The 19,822-nt window shown below is 44.4% G+C and overlaps 2 protein-coding genes across 2 annotated transcripts in view; one reads left to right on the forward strand and one right to left on the reverse strand.

Moving 5' to 3' along the window:
- LMBRD2 (LMBR1 domain containing 2) overlaps positions 1–6,836 on the reverse strand; it is a 34,513-nt gene extending 27,677 nt beyond the window's left edge. Inside the window, exon 1 of the mRNA XM_051643484.1 lies at positions 6,670–6,836. The gene's annotated coding sequence lies outside the window, so the exon portion shown is untranslated. The remainder of the gene's footprint in view (positions 1–6,669) is intronic.
- Positions 6,837–6,976: 140 nt separating this feature from the next.
- Positions 6,977–19,454, forward strand: SKP2 (S-phase kinase associated protein 2). Its single transcript, XM_051643488.1, has 10 exons — positions 6,977–7,073; positions 7,998–8,260; positions 9,281–9,392; positions 9,659–9,802; positions 10,346–10,480; positions 11,758–11,856; positions 13,374–13,501; positions 15,468–15,519; positions 16,204–16,311; positions 17,410–19,454. The coding sequence occupies exons 1-10, from the start codon at positions 7,066–7,068 to the stop codon at positions 17,621–17,623; spliced, it is 1,263 nt and encodes a 420-aa protein (XP_051499448.1). The 5' UTR covers positions 6,977–7,065; the 3' UTR covers positions 17,624–19,454.
- The last annotated feature ends 368 nt before the right edge of the window (positions 19,455–19,822 follow it).

Below are 19,822 nucleotides of genomic sequence, written 5' to 3' on the forward strand. Positions count from 1 at the left end.
TACAATAGAACCAAAAGTGAAATTTCTGCCCTTGAGTAAGACTGTAAAACTACCTTTTTAGTCCAGTGTGAACCTCAAAAGAAAACCTTTTTTTTCTTTCACTAAAAATCAAGTTGGACAAAGGTTTAAATGCTTCTGGAAAGCTCTGTTAACAGACTGTCCTCAAATATACATTTAAATTCTGTATTCAGAGTTAACAGAGCATAAAAATGCAGCAGCGTGTACATTAGTCTACTTTGTGATGTACCTCTTTTAGGTTTGAAACTTCATCTAGTAAGAGGCAACATGCTAGCTAATTTACCTTCCAACCCCTCTTCTGTTCTTCTTCAGAGAAATAAAGGTCTCCATTATTTCATTACTAGTTTTGCCATGACACACTTCTGTTTTGCTCATCCTGGGTTAGCAAGTCTAAGGTCAGGACTGCTAGAAATGCCTAGAAGTTCATACATCTTCATAGAGGCATGCTATTATAAAAAGAGCCAGTGAGCTGCACAAATATGTTATTGAAAATTTCACTGACTTGTTAAATAATAATTTAAATTGTTTATGACCTTTTTAATAAGCACCATTTTACCACAGGCACTTCATACATTTAGGAAAAAAGTCTGTCACTCTGGTCAGGTTGACTTGCTTCTCCATGGACATTACCACTCTGATTAACAGACATTTTTTCTTAGCATGACTACCCAAGTGTTGTATTTTGAGTGCTTTCACTTTTCACTGGAACTTTCGAGATTTTAAATAAGTGTTAATACTCACATTTCCCTGAATTTACTTTTAAATCCCTCATAACTTGTTAAAGTGAACATTTCCTTTACTAATCTTTCTGCTTAAGCAGATCTGTTATGTATGAACACACTAAGCAGTGAAAATCGCCTTATTTTGACTAAGAAATTTCAAAATTTGTGATCCCAATACTTCCTTGAAGTCACACTGGATCATTATTCTTTGGGTTTTTTCCACAAGGACTTGTTTTACCTCATTTTGTTACTTCCATGTTTAATTTCCAAGTAGTGCAAGCAGCCTGTTTACTCCGTGTCAGCTGCTGTACACTGAGCACCCCACACTCTGAAAATAACTTGAGTTACCTTGCTCTTTTTATCTTCCGCATTTAATCTAATGGGTTTCTGAAATTACTAGCATTTTTGTTGGGTCAAAGCATGCCCTTACTATCTGCCTGTACTACATTTTAGTTAGATCATTTGTGAGTCATGATGCAAGCAGTCTAACCTTTCTCAATCACTTATTCCAAGCAAGTTCTTTCCTATTCTATCACTCCGTTCTTATTTTCTCAGAAAATAATTTTTAGTATTGATAGCATAGTAGCAAATTCCACCAAAAAATGAACGGATAAGAAATATTATAGATTGACTTTTTAAGGCGGTACTATCTAACACACATAGCTTTATGTGTTCATTACAGCCACACCTTATGCTACGGAAACAAAAACAATTACACAGTATATCCTGCATTAGTCACTCCTATACAATTTTTTTACTCGAGTCACACTCAAAATGTTGCTATCAAAACAGAAGGCAAGAAGTTTTTGCACAAGATGCTGCAGTCAATACTGCAGGGAACCTGCAGAAAGATTATAAGTGTGCACTGAATATCCTAAAATAGTCCTACCACAACTTAACTCACTTTCAGAGCCAAAAGCAACTTTGCAGTCACCAAAATAAACTACTTTTTTCTGTTCTTCACCTTGTTATTTTAATATCAAAAGACAAAATGAAATGCCTAATTTTTATGAGAAAACCCACAAAAAATAACCACAACTGATGACAAGTAAAGTTGTTTTGAAATACTGTATATACATATTCCAAAATACTGTTAAACAGTTTTAGACAGAAACCACTTAAAGCTATTTCTCATAACAAATAGCTTAAGTGGGAAAAATCCAGGTGATAAATGCAATGCTTGATAGGAGTTCGTATTGTGAACAAATCCTGTCTAACGGGATTGCTATATTTGGGACCCATACTACTAGAATTTTCTGTATCAGACATTAAAATGTATTACTGCAGGCTAAACAGCTATGCCTTCCTGTGTTAAGCAGCATTTACTTCTGTATCTGTTTGTTAGCTCCAAAAAAGTTAAGTTCCTTATTTAGACAGGCTTCTCACCATTAGCACCACAGCTCCCTAGTATCAGCTGGCTGAAATTCCTAACCCCTTAAGAATGTTCTCCCAAGATCAGCCAACTACTTCAGGAGAGTTCTCTTGCACTGCACAATCTTCAGCTGCTTAGAAGATGCTCCCACTAAACAATGACAAAAAGTAACAAAATTCATCACTCTGAAAGGAAGAGTATCAATTGGCATACTTTTGTTTCTGAAGAGTAAAGCAGCTACAGATTTATACAAATAAGATGAAAAGCTGAAACGTTGGCACTGGAAGTGCATTTTAACTAATAAAAGACAAGGAGCCTCCTGTGTAGGCTTAGGATTTTCTTTGGGTTTTTTTAGACATAGACAAAATCAGTACATTTTTAGTTTTGTGAATGGAAGAGTTTGTTCCCATATAGGATACACATTTCAAAATTCTGAAACAAAATCCTCTAGAGACCAACCCAGCTAATAACTCAGTTCACACTTAATTCCCTTGAAGCCTCCCTCCTACCAACAGTATTAAATTACTTTGCAAACCTCATGCCTAACCGCACTCATGACCATCTACATTACAAATGAACTGACTGCTCTGTCTGGTACAGAAATACTCAAGTTACTAAATACAACAGTAGAGAATGAAAAAACTATCTTAGAGCTTCTATACAGCATCAAATCTAGTAAATACATTCCACTATTATATTCTTGAAGAAAGGCTAACAAGAATAGAGCGCACCTGTGAAGTACCTTGGTCTCACTGAAATGGACTCCTACACCCCTTTAATCAGAAAATTCAGATCAGACTGCACAACATTTTTAGTCTTTTCAGACTTTGCAGGAAAGCATTTTACCTGATAATTCTGTAGACCAATGTAACTGGTACTTCAGCCCTTCCCAGTCAGTCTTACACCACACTTTCTTCTGACTTCTCATTGCTGTCCTCACTCTCCCCAGTGTACCCACCTCCTTCTATCTTAAACTGGACACACAGTATTGCAGCTAATGACTTAGAAGGCCTGAACCAGGAGTACAGATTGCTTCACATGCCTTACTGAAAAGTATACATATAACCTCCACGATGCTCCCTCCACATATGCCAGTTATTATACTCTCTAAATTCTTTCCCTCTAAGAAGTAGGATACCATGGAATAAAGCCCTGGTGAGGACAGCAGGCCAAGAAAGCTGGTCAGTATGCAAGGATCACCTCCTCCAAGCCCAGAAGCAACGCATCCCACCAAAGAGGAAGGCAGACAAGAATGCCAGAAGACCAGCATGGATAAACAAGGAGCTCCTGGACACACTTAGATGTAAAAAGAAAGTCTACAGGCAGTGGTAGAAAGGACAGGCAGCCTGGGAGGAGTACAAAGTAGTTGCCTGCACAGTGAAGGATGGGGTTAGGAAAGCTAGCAGGTTTCTACCAGGGTATCAGTGATAAAATTTTTCAACTGGGGAAAATGTGGGCCCTCTCCAGAAGGAAACAGGAGACGCACAGACTGGAAAAGGGGAAACATAACCCACATTTTCAAAAAAGGAAAAAAGGAAGATGTGGCAAACTACAGGCCAGTCTCACATCCATGCCTGCCAAGATTATGGAGAAGATCCTCCTGAAGGCTCTGCTAAGGCACATAGAAAATGTGGAGGTGGTTGCTGGCAGCCAACATAGTTTCAGCAAGGGCAAATTGCACCTGACAAACTTGGTGGCCTTTCATACTGGGGTCACATTGTCTGTGGACAAGGAGAGAGTAATTGAGAACCTGAGCAAAGCATTTGACACTATCCCACATGACATCCTGGTCTCTAAACTGGAGAGATATGTATTTAACTGATGGACCACTCAAGGGATAAGGAACTGGCTGGATGGTCACACTCAAGGAGAAGTGATCAATGGCTCAATGTTCAAATGAAGACCAGTAACGAGAGCATTCCTCAGGGGTCAGTACTGGGACCAGTGCTGCTTAACATCTTTGTCAGCAACGTGGACAGTCAGATTGAGTGCACCCTCAGCAAGTTTGCTGATGACACCAAAGTGTGTGGTGTGGTTGACACTACAGAGGGAAGGGAGTCCACCCAGAGGGACCTTGACAGACTTGAGAAGTGGGCCTATGCCAAATGTATAAAGCTCAACAAGGCCAAATGCAAGGTCCTATGCATGAGTTGGGGCAATCCCAAGCACAATTACAGGCTGGGTGGAGAATGGACTGAGAGCACCCCTGAGGAGAAGGACTCGGGGATGTTGGTTGACAAGAAGCTCAACGAGAGCCAGCAATGTGCATCTGCAGCGCAGAAAGCCACTGTCTCCTGGGCTGCATCAAAAGATGCATGGCCAACAGGTCAAGGGAGGTGATTCTCCCCCTCTACTGCACTCTTGTGAGACCCCACCTGGAGTACTGCATCCAGCTCTGGAGCCCTCAGAACAAGAAGGTCATGGAGCCCGTGGAGGAAGTCCAGAGAAGGGCCATAAAGATGTTCAGAGAGCTGGAGCACCTCTCCTATGAAGACAGGCTGCAAAAGTTTGGGTTACTCAGCCTGGAGAAGAGAAGGCTCCATGGAGACCTTATATCAGCCTTCCAGTATCTGAAGGGGCTACAGGAAAGCTGGGGGGGGGCTTTTTGTAAGAGCGTGTAGTGATAGGACACTTTAAACTGGAAAAGGGTAGATTTAGGTTAGACATTAGAAAGAAATTCTCTACTGTGAGACACTGGAACAGGTTGCCCAGGAAGCTGTGGCTGCCCCATCCCTGGAAGTGTTCAAGGCCAGACTGGAGAGCAACCTGGTCTAGTGGAATGTGTCCCTGCCCATGCAGGGAGGTTGGAACTAGATGATGTTTAAGGTCCCTTCTGACCCAAATCATTCTATGATTCTGTGACTCCACACTGTTCTCTGTCCTGTATTTGCATAGTTGATTGCTCCTGCTCAAACACAGGCACAGACTCTAGTCATTTGTACCCTTTCCCCTTCAACAGGTTTCTGAATCTTCAAGGCACTTTGATTTCCACTACCACACTCAAAAAGATCTGCAATACCTCCTAGCTTTGTGCCTTCCTTAGTTTTAATAATCATATTATTTCATTATTTCATTATGGAAATTCTTTATGAAAATACTGAAGAGTAGTTGACATGGGACTGGCCTTCTTAATCACAACTGTACCAGCTGTGCTTCCTTTGCAAGGACTATTCTTCCCCAGTAAAAACACCCAGAGAAACAGAACCAAAACAAAATCAAATGTAAGATATCAGCTGATTCTCTCATATACAGTTGGCCTATAATTAAAATAAGTCAGAAAAGTAAAAAGCTTGAAAAAAACCCCAACAAAACACAGGGGCTGCTATACAGGTTAAATATAAACAGCTTATTTTTTAAAAACTAAAAAAAATCACCTTGCTTTCATTTGATTATCCACTTAAGATAATCTTTCAACAACAGCTCTCAGTTAAAACTGGAAACAGTGACCAAAATTATTTTTTTACATTTGTAAGAATGCAAATTTGAGTCACATCATTGTCTGGATCTGAGTTAAGAGCTGTGCATGGTCTGCCATGCGTTCCATTGCCATCTCCAGCCTCACAGGCAGGTCTCTCCATCGCCAGGCAGCAAACAAACGGCAGCACTCACAAGCAAGCGGCTGAATAAGCAGGGAGGTGTAAGTGTATCCAGGGTTATTTTCCCACCCCCCACCCATTTCAAAACGAGCAGTTTGGAGAAAAAGCAGGAAGAGCTGCACTGCTGAAAGAAAGCCCGGCATAAATCCGAAACACGCTGTGAGAGGATGACAGCCTTTAAACCAGCCTGGCGAGGGGCAGGACCAGAACACACCGCCAGTCCCTCAATTTCAGGCCTTCGCAGTGATGGCGTTTCCAAAACGCAGGAAAACCTTTCACGGTAAAAATTTCACTTGTCAGCACGATCCTGGTCTCGCAAAGCAGCTACTGCCCCCGCACACGGCAGCTGACGACTACACCCGCCGGCCCGCGAGGCGCGCAGAGGCTGCGGACCCCGCGCCAGCACGCAGGCCGCAAACGCGCAGCTCCCCGCAGGAAGGAAAACACGGGTCGCTGGGCGCAGAAAAACCAACAGCCAGGGTCCTGCCGCCCCCACAAACGCTGCCTCCAGCCTCCCCAGCCAGACAGAGCCCGAGGTGTGTCTTCCCGCTCCTGCCCGGCTCACGCACCCGCTCTGGGCGCTGCGGGGGGAGCGGACGCGGCTGCACCCTCCCCTGCCCACAGAGCCGCGCCCGCCTCGGCGCCCGCCTCGCTGCCCGGCTCGGTGGTGCCCGGCTCGGTGCCCGGCTCGGTGGTGCCCGGCTCGGTGCCCGGCTCGGTGCCCGGCTCGGTGGTGCCCTCCTCGGTGCCACCCGGCTCGGTGCCACCCGGCTCGCCCCCGGCCCCCGCCGCCGTGACTCGGCGCGGCACCCCCCCCCCTCTCTGCCCGCCGCGCTCCGAGCCGCTCCGCCTCGCCCAGACCCCCTCCTCCTCCTCCTCCTCCTCCTCCTCCTCCTCCTCCTCCCGCCCGCCCCGGGGCCCGCACGCCCGCCTGCCGGGCCGCGCCGCGCCGCTCCCTCACCGCATGCGGAGCCCCCTGCTCGGCAGCCCGTCCCTCACGGGGCGCCGCCGCCCGCCATCCTGCCTCCACGCGAGGGCTCAGATCGCCACGCAGGCAGCGGCGGCCGCGCCCGGCTCCTTCCGCGTCAGGGCGCCCGGAGCCGCCAGCGCCGACATCGGCCCCTCGCCGCCCGCCCCGCCCCGCCCCGCCCGGCCGGCGGGCGCAAGGCCCTCTGGGTACGGCCCTCCGGGGCGGGGGGGGCGGCCTCCGAACTACAACTCCCGACAGGCTTTGCGGCGGGCGCCAAGCGGCTTCCGGCCGGCCCGGGCTACCCCGCGCGCGCGCGGCGGGACGGCGCGGAGCGGAGAAAAGCGCGGGCGGGGCGGGCGCGGAGGTCCCGCCGGTGCCCCCGCCGCCATGCACAGGTACCGGGGGCGGGGGGGGGGGGGGCGTGCGCCGCCCCAGGCGCCGGCCCCGCCGCTGGGGCGGGAGAGGGAGCCGCGTGGCGCCGGGGCTGTGCGCGAGCCCCCGCGGGGGGGGGGGGTGGAGGGGAGCGGGGAGCGGCGCGTGGGGCGGCGGGAGCGCGCGCGGGTTCTTGCGGGCCCCCCCCCCCCTCCCCCTCCCCCTCCCGGTGCTCGGGGTGGGGAGGAGGTGCGGGGGGGGATGGGGGGTCCCCGGGGCGCCCGGCTGGCAGCGGCGCGGAAGTCTGCGGCGGTGGGGCGGCAGGGAGCCCCGCGGGGCGGGCGGGCAGCGCGGAGGCTCCGGGGCGGGCGGGGGGTGCGTTTCCCTCCCGCCTCCCTCCATCCCGTGCGGGGCTGCCGCGCGAGCCGGTCCCGCGCGCGCCCAGGTGCCCAACGGCCCTCCCGCGCGGGCGCCCGCGGCTTTCCCGCCCTCCCGCCGCCGTGCCGGGTTTGCGGGGGCCGGGCCCGGGGAGCGGAGCGGAGCGGGGCCCGGGGAGCGGAGCGGGGCTGCAGCGGGGGCCGGGCCCCGGGAGCGGAGCGGGGCTGCAGCGGGGGCCGGGCCCGGGGCCGCCCCGTCCCGTCCCGTCCCGTCCCCTGGCGCCGCTCCCCGGCCGCCCTTCCCGCAGCCCCTCCGCTCGGCCCCTCGCCCCCTCCGGGGCCGTGGGGCGCCTTGCCCCGGTTCGTGCCGGTCGGCCTGCCTGAGCACACGTCTCCGCCGGGGCCGCTGCCGGTACCTGCAGCGCCCACAGTTTTGGTTCCAGTGGCTGCTTTGCGTGGGGACGTGGCTTGTGTGTGACTGTGAGAGGCTTCTGTGCGAGGATCCCCCCCCTGTGACGGGCGTCGGTCTGGCGGTCCCCCCAGAGCCTGTGGGTTTTGCTGTGTCTGCAGGAAACACCTCCAGGAGATCCCGTCCTCCAGCAGCAATGTTTCCACCAGTTTCACCTGGGACTGGGACTCCAGCAAGACCTCGGAGTTTCTCTCTGGCATGGGAGTGTCTGTCCTTAAGAAGGACAAGCTGGGCAATGAGAACACACCGCAGGACCTGCTGGTGCCATCGTCCTGCCCTCCCCAGAAGCGGCAGAAGGTGAAGGAGAAGGAGAAGGACTTTTTCATAGTGCGCCGGCCTCGGCTGCTCCGAGAGGTGGAGTCAGGTATTTGTCACCCTGGTGCAGGTCTTGTTCACCCTTCAGTAGAGTAGGCATCAGAAGTCATTAGTACTTTATTCTTTGCTTTATTGCTCTTTCCCACCATAATACGGTTTGCAGACCTGGTGGCTGGTACATGCTGTTCCATGTAAGCCTTTAAGTAGAAGTGGTATGTCTGGCTCCAGAACTGTGGCCTGTGTAAGCCATGGATGGCTCCTGCCATCCCCTCTGTGTGTGTTGAGGGTTTGTGCTGTGTGTCCCAGTCTGTCTGCTCCTGCTGCCTGGGACTTGGGTGGCACCTTGGCCCCGAGGGGCATCTGTTGCTCTGTCCATGGACCCGTTCCAGGAGATGTTTCACCACATTCCAAGCAGGGCCAGGCTCCTCACCAAATACAGCTGTGGCTGCCAGATGAATATGGATTATTGGTGGTTTTCTCCCCAGTGTGATTTTGAAGCCTGAGGAGCTTGAATTTTTAATTTTAATTTAATTTCTTTTTTACTTAAGCATCTAAGAAGTGAGATACTTGTCCCTCGAGACCAAAGGGGCTCAAATCCACCTCTCTTGCAGTGCAGGCTGAGGTATGCCAAAAAGGCAGCATCTGTTCCTCTGTTGGAGCTAAGCTGTGCGTAGTGGAAGGGACCCTGCCAGTTCAGCTGCAGGGAAGATACAACTAAGGGGTTAAGGCTCCTGTGCTGGAAAGGGACTGGCAGGGAAAGAGCAGGCCTGCAACCTGAAGACCTGAAGGACTTGAAGAAGGGATTGGAGGATGCTGGGTTCCTTTCCCTAGTATCAAAATGTATTTACAGTTTCCAGAGACTGCAGAATGCAAAATAAAGACATGACAGTAATATTTGGTAGTTATCTTCTGATAACAAAGAGCTGAAAGGGGGATGAGTATTGGGCTGTCACCTGTATAGCTTAGAGGGAGAGGCTGTAGAGGTGTTTTAACAAGCCAAACAAGGCACCTGATCAGTAGGCAAAAATGAACCAGCCTTACCTAGAATACATTTGCTCTTTCCCTAAAGGTGTTTCATGGGATGCACTTCCAGATGAATTGCTTTTGGCAATCTTTTCCTATTTGCCCCTAAGTGACTTGCTCAGAGTTTCCCTGATTTGTAAGCGATGGCATCGTCTTTCGTAAGTATTACTAAGAAAATGTTTGCTTCTGTGGACTGTTAAATGACCTCTTTCTCATCTTCTTTAATCATGTACAATTCAGTTTAGGCTGTATGTGGGTTCTGTGTATGTGTAATCAAAAGGTGGCTCACGTATTTTAACATTAGTAAATTCTATTAAATAGGTTTCCCTCCTCTCCATCTTTTGTGACACTGAAAGCTTTCTGTGCTTATACTCATAGTTATGACCTTTTCTAACTCACTAACGGGTAAAATTCTGTGTCTCAGGTTTGATGAATCTCTCTGGCAGACTCTTGATCTGACTGGTAAAAATCTGCTACCAGGAGTGATTGGACAGTTGCTGCCTGCAGGTGTTACTGTATTCCGCTGCCCAAGATCGTGTGTTGGGAATCCATTGTTTAAAACAAGCAAGTAAGGCTTTTTTCTGCATGTTCTGGATCCTGAAACCACATCTCAAATATTCACGGTTTCTCTCTGTATTTATCGTTTTAAGGTCTCTTACCAGTAGTAGCATTTGTGCTGTCTCTGTAATGTGGAAGAGCTGATCAATGGTTAGGCATGTATCAAAGTTACTAAGATTTTTGAAAGTATGAAGCACCATTGCAGTTTATATATCTTATAGAACCAAGAGGCATCAGTATCTCCAGCATTTTTACATGGCAAGCTCAAAAAAACCGATTAAACTCCAGCAGGACAGACTTTCAACTGTTAAGACAAATCCTGTAAATGCCTTGGAGTTTTCTCTAGTTTTGGCTAGTAGCTTAGCAGTAGACCTGAGCTTAAGTAGGATGTCCAATGTGTAGCTGAATACAATAGCATAACTATTTTCTGCAAGGTTTGCACGGTTTTACTGCACAGAGTGTATTTATAGTATCAGGACTTTGTAGAGCAGGTCTCTACAAATGTAATTTTACAAAAATGTAATTTTAGTAACCTGTCTTTTGCCTTTTTTAGACCTCTGAGAGTGCAACATATGGATTTGTCAAACTGCACAGTGTCTGTTGCCGATCTCCAGAGTATTCTTTGTCTGTGTGAAAGGCTGCAGAACCTCAGCCTAGAGGGACTAGTTCTTTCTGATGACATTATCAGGTGAGTAACATTTTTTGCAATATTCAGTAAATACCTTCTGTTCGATACTGTCATTTTGTGCAGGCTAGTGAAAGAGTGCAGTTGAGAGTTGTTCATTGTGTGAGTTGTTTGAAATGGCTAGTTTTTAGGCACCTAACAGAGCTAGCTGGGCAGGCTAGATGAGCTGCCTCTTTCCTCTCTGTCCTCCAAGAGATTAAGCTAGGATGAAATGCTCTTGGTGCCTTTTCATTCCCCATAGTAGGAGGAGCCTGGAGAAACCACTTAATCTCTCTAGGGTTTATATGTCCATTGGCTGTTCCCACACCCAAGCTGTACAACAGAGCTACTTCTGTTTTCCCATTTCTGTGCTCCCAAGAGAACTTTGTGTTTGACATACAGCTTCTTTTCTGGTTTAAGGGGTCTCCCACCAGATGCTTGTCATGCTTTTGCACAATTTCTCACTTCTGTGTTGAACTTCACTGTGAGTATCTGGAAAATTAGATTCTGTGAAGCAGATGAGCTGTTGTCTGGTTAAAACGGAAAGACGCTAAGGGGTACAGTCAACCTGTTCAAACACATCAGGTGATTGTGGAGGTGCCAGGGACTAGAGGTCAGATGGCAGAGACACTGGGTGTCCTGCTTTCTACTTTTGAGCTTTTCTAATGCATTCCTCATGCCAGAGGGAAAAAAAAAAAAAACAACCCAATATAGTTTGGCTTTTGATAGATGTAAAAGTATCTGAAATTCAGGTACTAATTAGGCACAAATGATGGCATTTTATTGCCTTGTGTCCAGATCTCAATACTGGGTGTAAGGGTTTTTCCAGGTTTTGCCAACTGCGTATCTGCTGTAGTCCTTGCAAAAAAATGCATTTGGGGGATAGTATTTGGGCGTGGGTTATATTCTGGAATTACTCCTCATCTTGCAGGGTGACTTGGAGAAATGGGATGATTCCTTTGTCTTTCGTAGAGGTATAGTCATCTCTAATAAGCCATGTTTGTGTTTAATGGCAAAAATAGTTTGCTTTTAAACTCTGCAGTTTATAAAAATGGAGATTTGTCAGGAATGTCAGTTAAATAGGAACATGTCCCTTTCAGAGTTGTGTCATGGTACAGCAAGTATAGAGCTGGAATCTTTAGTGACTTTTAGGCTGGTCAGTTTACTAAAGATGCATTGCTGCATGTTTAATAAATAATTCTGTGCCCAGGATCTTGGCTCTTAAAAATAGTAATGCAATCCTAGCAATGCAAACAATGTTCCAACATTCATATTTTATCAGGCTTTTCTCTTCTCTACAGGAGCATTGCTAAGAATCCCAGTTTGATTCGACTAAATCTCTGTGGGTGCTCAGGATTTTCTGCAGAAGCCTTGGAGCTGATGTTGAGCAGCTGTTCTTTGTAAGACAAAAATAATTCTTGCTATTCCTGCTTGCTGCTATTGCTAAGGAAAAGGAATTTTTCCTTTTCTCATAGGCATCCTAGTTGTACTTAACGCTAGTATCTTTTTCTCAGCCTGTTTCTGTTCTTAAATGCCTAATAGTTGATTATTAGCAGAGTAGTCTGTTTCTTTCTATCAAGCTGTTTTCTTCTTTAATAGTGAAGACATATTTTGTAGTTTTTAAGGAGTTTCCTTAATCATTCTTAAAGGAAATGTCGTTGGTAGGTAACACTAAGTTATGTTCCTTTGATTATATTAATGAAAGCACTGTGTGATCCTCACGAAGTGGAAGTGTCTTTTGAAACTAAAGAGTCCCACAGCACCGTTAGCAATCGGAGTACAGTATGAGTGTCAGAAAACATTGTGCTTTCCATACACGATAGAATAATTCTTCCATAACGTTCTGCTTTTTGCAGCACTGTGTTCAGATTGGCATCTCCAGTGATTAAACCATCTGCTGGCAGGAAGTCACTAAACTGAACCCAAGTCAGTCTGGGATTATATCCTGATCTTTCTTCTGGCTTCCTGTGAGATGCTGGACAATCTCCTTAATCTTTACTTCTGAAAAAACGTGTTTTTAATCAGACCACAAGTTAGTGGACAGCCAAAGCCCTAATTTTTTTTCATGGGTAGATAATGATTTGTGTTGCTTGGTCTGATTACTTGGATCATGAGCTCTTCAGAGAATGGCAGACTGTACAGTGAATAATGAACAGCAGATGGCAAACCTGATCCTAGGAGTGCTAGTGGCAGTTTAACTGTTTTTTCATGTACATAGGGACTGCCAGCTAAATGGCTCTCATTGTGCTGTTCACAAGTCCTTGTCCTCTGGTTACATCTAAGCATCTGCACACAAGACAATTACTTTGTCCCAGCCCTGAATGATGATAGACTATAAGTAATCAAGCATGTAAAGAGAGTTAAGGTCACAGCATGGTAAATGCTTATATAAAATGATGAAGTATTTTATGCTAATTAGGATCAATTGGTCATCTGACCAATCCTAATAATAGATTGTCTTTTTTCCTCTCACTGTGAACATCTGTTCAGTAGTAACAGATTCAGGTCAGAAACCCAGGAGCAAGATGTGAAACAGTGTCTCCCTGTGTCAGTCTTCAGAGAGAACCAATTCACTTCCTAAGATATTATTGAATCATTCCAGTCAGAAGTGGCCTTGGGAAGCCACTTCAGCCCTTTGTCTAGAGCAGGGTCTAAATTCAGCACTGGCCAGGTTCATGAAGACTTTCTCTGGTTGGATCTTGAAAACCTTGAAAGACAGATTCCACAGCCTCACTGGGCAACCTGCTCCAGTGCTGAGTTATTGTCATAGTGAAATCTGCAGTCACGAATATGGGCATTTGGTAGTAGGTGTGCTACAAATTTTTGCCTCAGAAGTATCAACTGTAATAGCTAGTATCAGAAATGAAACTGTATTTCAGTCTTTCTTCTAGACAATTCTTCCTTCATTTTTGTGTAGGTTGGAGGAGCTGAACTTGTCCTGGTGTGACTTCACAGCCACTCATGTCAAAGCAGCAGTCAGTCATATTACATCAAAAGTAACCCAATTAAATTTAAGTGGATACAGACAGAATCTACAAATACCAGGTAAATAGCAGTATGACAAATCTTTATCACTGTAGCAGCAGGCTTTGTATTTTCTTCTGGTGGTGTATGCTGTCTGCATAGAAAAATCATGCACCAGCGCTGATCTTGTGCTCTGTATAGTTCAGTTTTCTTGATATCAAAGGATCTTTCTCATACCTCTGGCGTAGCCATGAGGGTTGAGATGATTTCTGAATTTAAAATTAGTCAGATGAAAGCTCATTTCAGTTGAAAGGTATAGCCGTTATTTCTGAATTAAGTGCTGGAAGCAGGATGCAGTGGACACCCCACGCTCCACTTTGAATCAGCCTTAGAAATACTGTCCTTAATTCTCTTCTGGTATTGTGGCTGCTGAAGGCATTGTCTGAAAGAGGGCAGTCATAGTAACTATTTGAGTTTCAGCCTGACATGATTTTGTACACATAGCAGTTAATGTGGAAGGCAAATAATCTCGGTAATCAACATTAACTGTTTACTTTCTAATGGTTCTAGGAGGGAAAGTTGGATAAAGTTACAGGCTAATAAAAGTGCAGGGAAATCTGTATTTGGGGAGAGGGCACAATAAAATGAACGAGAGCATAGATAAAGGTTGAAATGGCTTTGGTGGTAAAGAGAAGTTAGTTTTCTTCATGAGCAACTGTGATAGTAGGGGATTGGCTGACAAGCAGGTAGGTGACACATAGGCTGTGACTTCTATTTAAACGTCACACAGACCTTGGCGTGCATTCCCTTGTGGGGAAATGCACCAGTCATCTTTTTAGCTCAGCCCAAAACCCTAAGTAAACATGCTACATAATCCCCTCCAAATGAGGAATCGGCCGTCTGGTGATCTGACCATTACAGACAATCTCTTTGCAAAACAGTTTCTATGAGTAATTTAACTATTTCAGTTAAATTTATAAGCTGTAAAATTTGAATAGCTCATTGATCATCATAATCTAGCTATTGTTTTCTTTAGTTTTTGCATGAGTTCTGAAATACCAATGTTCTCTTGCATGTCGATTACCATATTGGTAATATAGTGGTGACACTTGAGCCACAGGTGACTGTGCTGTTAGCAGACAATGACAACATGGTCTCAGGAATTTACAGTTTAAATGGTAAAAACTGTAACTTTCTGTTACAAGGAAAGAACTTTCTCTGGGTAAAAATGGAGATGGCTGAAGAACTTGCTCTGAAAGGGTATTTGATGTGTGGAAAAATTTTGGAGGAAAGGCTAAGGGAGCTTGGTCTCTTGAGCTTGGAGAAGAGGAGACTGAGGGGCGACCTCATCAATGTTTACAAATATGTTAAGGGTGAGTGTCAGGAAGATGGAGCCAGGCTTTTTTCAGTGATGTCCAGTGATAGGACAAGGGGCAATGGGTGCAAACGGGAACATAGGAGGTTCCACGTAATCACTGGAAAAAAACTTCTTTACTGTGAGAGTGACAGAGCACTGGAACTGGCTGCCCAGAGAGGTTGTGGAGTCTCCTTCACTGGAGACATTCAAAACCCACCTGGACACGTTCCTGTGTGATGTGCTCTGGGTGATCCTGCTCTGGCAGGGGGGTTGGACTAGATGATCTTTCAAGGTCCCTTCCAACCCCTAAGATTCTGTGATTCTGACTACATGTAAGAATTTCAGGCAACTCACCAATATTGTGTCTACACCATATTGTGTAGATTTCTACACCAGTATCATTTGAATTATTCACTTGCTAAGTTGCTGGTGCAGTTTACTTCTAGGAACACTTCGGACTAAATGGATCTGTTTTGCTGAGATTTAAAAAAAGTCCCTGAAAGGTATGTTAATAGACTTATAGCATATAGTCTGCATTAAGTGTGTATCTTGTTCACAAAAAGTTGTGTTTTGATTTTGGGGTTCTTGTAGAGAAGCTACAGATTAGAGTATCTGGAAGTGAGTAGGATGTACAAAGCACATTTGTCTTGTTGCTGAAACGTGGACTGAGTCTGTGTGACTTTTTTTCAGACGTCAAAACACTGGTGGAAAGATGTCCTTTGCTCGTCCATTTAGATCTAAGGTAAGAAGACCTGTGCAGCTAGTCCTTAAATCCTTATGGTTCGGGGGATTGCCAATTCTATTGCAGTGCAATAATTTATATAGCAGTAATTGTGTAGCACTGCACAACCAGAAAATACTTTCTATGATAAACATACAACAGATTTGCTATCTGGCGTGATACAATCTGGAACTTCTAATGAACTTGAAGATTTCTTATCTGTGCATCTATGTTATATACATACAGGATTTTTTAATTAACAAGTGATGGTAGTTGATGGGTAGAGTGGAAGGAAGCATTTAGATGCATACAATTTGAGCCTAGCATTGTAGAGAGGGTTTAGTTCAGCTCTGATATAAATGTGTTGCTTGGCCATAGAACTGTTGAAAAAAAAAGGTTTGCTTTGACTTTGTCAACTAAAATATTGTAAAGTAGTTGTCTTTTCATAGCGTGAGTTCTGCTGAAGAATATCTGCCTGCAGAGAAGTTTCTGCTTCACTTCCCCTGCAGTGAAAACCAAAATCCCTTCTGCACCACACACACACACACACACACACTAGAAATGGGTTACTTCTATATTGAGAAAAAAATACTGCAGTGGTAGAAAAAGGTGATATTCATTGGATTTATCATTCTGAATTTTAGAAATACCACATTTACTGCAGCTTTTTACTTAAACCTCTACTTCATGTGCTTTTGTGTACAGTGACAGTGTGATGTTGAAGCCTGAGTGCTTTCAGTATTTTCACCAGCTCATCTTTCTACAACATCTGTGTCTTAGCCGATGTTACCAGATATCACCTGCAGCCTTAGTGTAAGTAATCTCAACGTGGCTTTGGTTTGCTGTTTGCACAGAGGGTGAGATAACTTAATTTGCTATATTTTAGGTTTAGAATGGCAAGTACTGTTTTGAAAAACTTACTCTGGTGTAAGGAGTTAGAAATGAGGAACTGAGATAAAATAACCTTACTTGCATGTACCTTTGAGAATCCAGACTGGAACCCAAGGTATCTGAGAGAATCCTTGTGATGTCAGTCTGTGCTCATGGAACTTGCTGCTCAGTGTGTCTTCCAGTAATGGCATTATACTACTGGTACTCATTACTGAGAGGTACAGCCAGTGACCAGTATCAATGTCAATATTGGGCTTTCAATTATGCAGCAAGGAAGGTTAGACTAGCTTAATCTATTTATATTCCTTTGCTTTTGTGTGTACCTGTATCAGTTATTGGTTGCCACTGAAACACATCTTCAAGCTATTGCTTGTGGGTTTTTCTACTTCTTATTAGTGTAACAGCTATCCATCTTAATTCTCTGAGGAAGGCTATCAATCCTGGGAAAATGATCAACCAAAGAAAAGGTTGTGAGAGGACCAGGACTATCAAAATTTGCCTCTTGAAGAATCTTTTCTGTAGCAGTGTGTGCCATCATGATGATAGCTTGTGTGTCTTTGCCTTTGGCATTGTCTGATACTTGATAAAACAGGTCACATGATGACTAGGCAATGAAGAAGCCAAGGCTGGGTAGTTTTCAAAACATTGTAACACATTGGAGCCTGAGAGTATCCAGGGGCTTCTGTCCTCTGAGCCACATCCTGAAACTTCATTTGGGGCAATTCCTTCCACTTGTTCTAAATACTAAATCCAGGGAAATTAAAGGCAAGGAACAAATTTATTTTCACTCTGAGAGGGAGAACAGCAAGAAGCAATTTATTGAACTGGTTTCCTGAATTATCAGTACAGAGAACTAATTTCAGTTAAGTAGGTGATTTTAAAAAGTAGGAGGGGGAATTTAGCTTGTTACCTTACTTTAAAAAAAATTGGAAGTAATGCAGTTATCTAGTTTTGAGTACTTTCTGTAAAAAAAAAAAAGTTTTCAGGTTCACAACTAATTTAGTATTTTTCTCTTTCTAGAGAACTTGGTGAAATTCCAACATTAAAGACTCTTCAGGTATTTGGAATAGTGACTGATAGCTCCCTACAGCTCCTCAAGGAAGCGCTTCCTGACATGAAGATCAATTGTTCCCATTTTACAAGTATTGCAAGGCCAACTATTGGCAGCAAAAAGAACCATGAGATTTGGGGCATCAAATGCAGATTAACACTGAGAAATCCTAGTGGCTTATGATCATGTACAACGCACTGGATGTGATGGACATGCTGTGTAGTGAAGCTCCTTATGAAGCAGAGTGCTGGAGCACCTTTAATCATAGTACTGTTATTGTGAAAAGCATTCTAACTTGGTCTTATGCGTTAATGTAGTTTCATAAATATTTGTAGTTTCACAATTTTTTTTTTTACTCAAAGCCTTTAGAACTCTAATCTGTGAGCAATTGTAGTTTGTTTGTTGTTTTTTTTTTAACCGGAGAGCTTTTTTTAAAAATACTATGATAGTCTCATTGTAATTAAACAATGCCAGCCTCTGGCAACTGTTGGAGGTCCTGATGCAGCTTTTGTTGCTCCAAGGTGTTCTAAAGGTGCTTTTGATTAACTCTTCCAGCTCTACAGCTCCTGAAATGGGTTGTAGAGGTGCTAGGTATCTTAAGGCTTATTAGGGAATTGTTGTCTTCTGAGTTTACAGAATTCAAAATGAATAATGGCATTAAACTTAATCAAGTCCTTAACTGAATAAGATGCACAGTAAAGATGAGAAGCTAACCACTGTCTGGGAGAGGGACAGTCTGAACTTGCTAAGTGTGAAATCACTAAAGAGGGGAAGGGCTGTCTACACAAAAGTAGCTATGAGACAGCTCAATACTGTGGACATCAAGCAGCAGTATAAAGGAGCTACAGTGATGTTGTTCTTTAGCAGGCCACAAGGCAACATCTGGTTTTAGTATTCTTCATTGTTAACAAAATATAGTCAGAAAACCCATTCAGAATAAGCATCTGTAAAATTAGATGCTGGTTATCAATTGTTTAATGTTGTGGTGTTCTGATTAAATATTACAAGACAATGTAGGTTCTGTGACCTTGATCTCAGATGAAACTACTTTAAAATGTTCTCTTCCTTCAAAAAATAAGATCTTTCAGCTGCAACTGATAGATTGGCAAAAATCTTGCAGGACTCAAATGGCTCTCAGACCAAAACCTGGGACTACAGCATGAATGCTGAAAGGAAGAGATGCTTTGGTGCTATCAAGAGATACCTTGTTTGTAGTATCATTTCACTTCTTGTATCTCCCACACTAGGTACTACTGTCTCGTGTTGGGTTTTTTTAGTCATATGAAAAGCTGAGTAACTGTCAAAAAAACCCAAACAGGTAGTGCTCTAAAAATTTTGATCTGATCATCAGGGTCCTCATGCATAAGCCTGGAATGTTTCATGGGTATGTTAGTTGAGAAGTCTGAGAGCAAAACTTGCACACTATGTAGGGCATGTATATGCTGCTGCTGCTGTTTGCATTAGCACAGTAAGCAAGTAGGCACTTGTTTTGTTCATGAATGTTTGTTAGCCTACAGCATCACATTAGGGCTGTTCCACAGGGGTAGTGTTTCCCATCTCAATCTGAAGAGTTCACGCATAAGTATCTGGTGGCACAGAGCAGATTAATTACTGTGGAAAGATTGTATTAACTTGATTCATTTTGTTTTAACTATTTTCTACAGTATAGCAAATAGAGCACTATCTTGTTTATTTGTTCTAAGTGGGTTTGTTTTATATTAAATTTAACAGAGTCTAAGTAACACTTTAGTCACTAATATACTGCCTACTCACTCCTTTGTAAGGCACACAAGCCTATGTTCTGAAAGCTGGAGTGCAGAAGTGATGGGAGGTTTGGGGATGCTGGATACTCTTAACGCTTCAGTTTGCAGCCTTAGATTTATGCCTTAAATTACTTATGGAAAAAAGTAAAATCTTTGCAGTAAAGCACTGTTTGTAAATGCTGCTTCTCCCTATGCACATGTAAGCCCATACAACTTCTCTTGCATTTAATAAAGATCTAAGGAACTGCTAAGTTGCACAAAATGACTGATGGAGGAGAGAAAATTTTCTCTGACTTGGCATTGACTGTGTCTTGGGTCTCAAAAAAAATCAAACTGTAAAAGCTATGTCTAAACAATGGTGGTTTAGAGGACAGGGTGTTACCACAACTACTTTTGCCATTTAACAGACTGTGCTTGAAAATCCTGTACAGAATTGGAATAGTAATATGGCTTTGGTTAGAAAGAGTAGTCATTAACTGTTTTTTTTAAGTACCAGGTTCAGTGTTGGAAGAGGACAGACACTGATAATTCAGGTCTGTTGGTTATGATGGCAGATGTAGCAGACTCATAATGGAAATTCTCTGGTTAAGATGCACCACTGACCTTTTCCTAACTGAAA

Source organism: Apus apus, chromosome Z, assembly GCF_020740795.1.
Source record: "Apus apus isolate bApuApu2 chromosome Z, bApuApu2.pri.cur, whole genome shotgun sequence".
Taxonomy (NCBI): domain Eukaryota; kingdom Metazoa; phylum Chordata; class Aves; order Apodiformes; family Apodidae; genus Apus; species Apus apus.

Excerpts from the sequence above, each read along its gene's own strand:
- SKP2 (XM_051643488.1), top strand. Across the intron at positions 9,393-9,658 it reads AAGCGATGGCATCGTCTTTC|GTTTGATGAATCTCTCTGGC; the intron begins GTAAGTATTACT and ends TCTGTGTCTCAG. Across the intron at positions 9,803-10,345 it reads CCATTGTTTAAAACAAGCAA|ACCTCTGAGAGTGCAACATA; the intron begins GTAAGGCTTTTT and ends TGCCTTTTTTAG.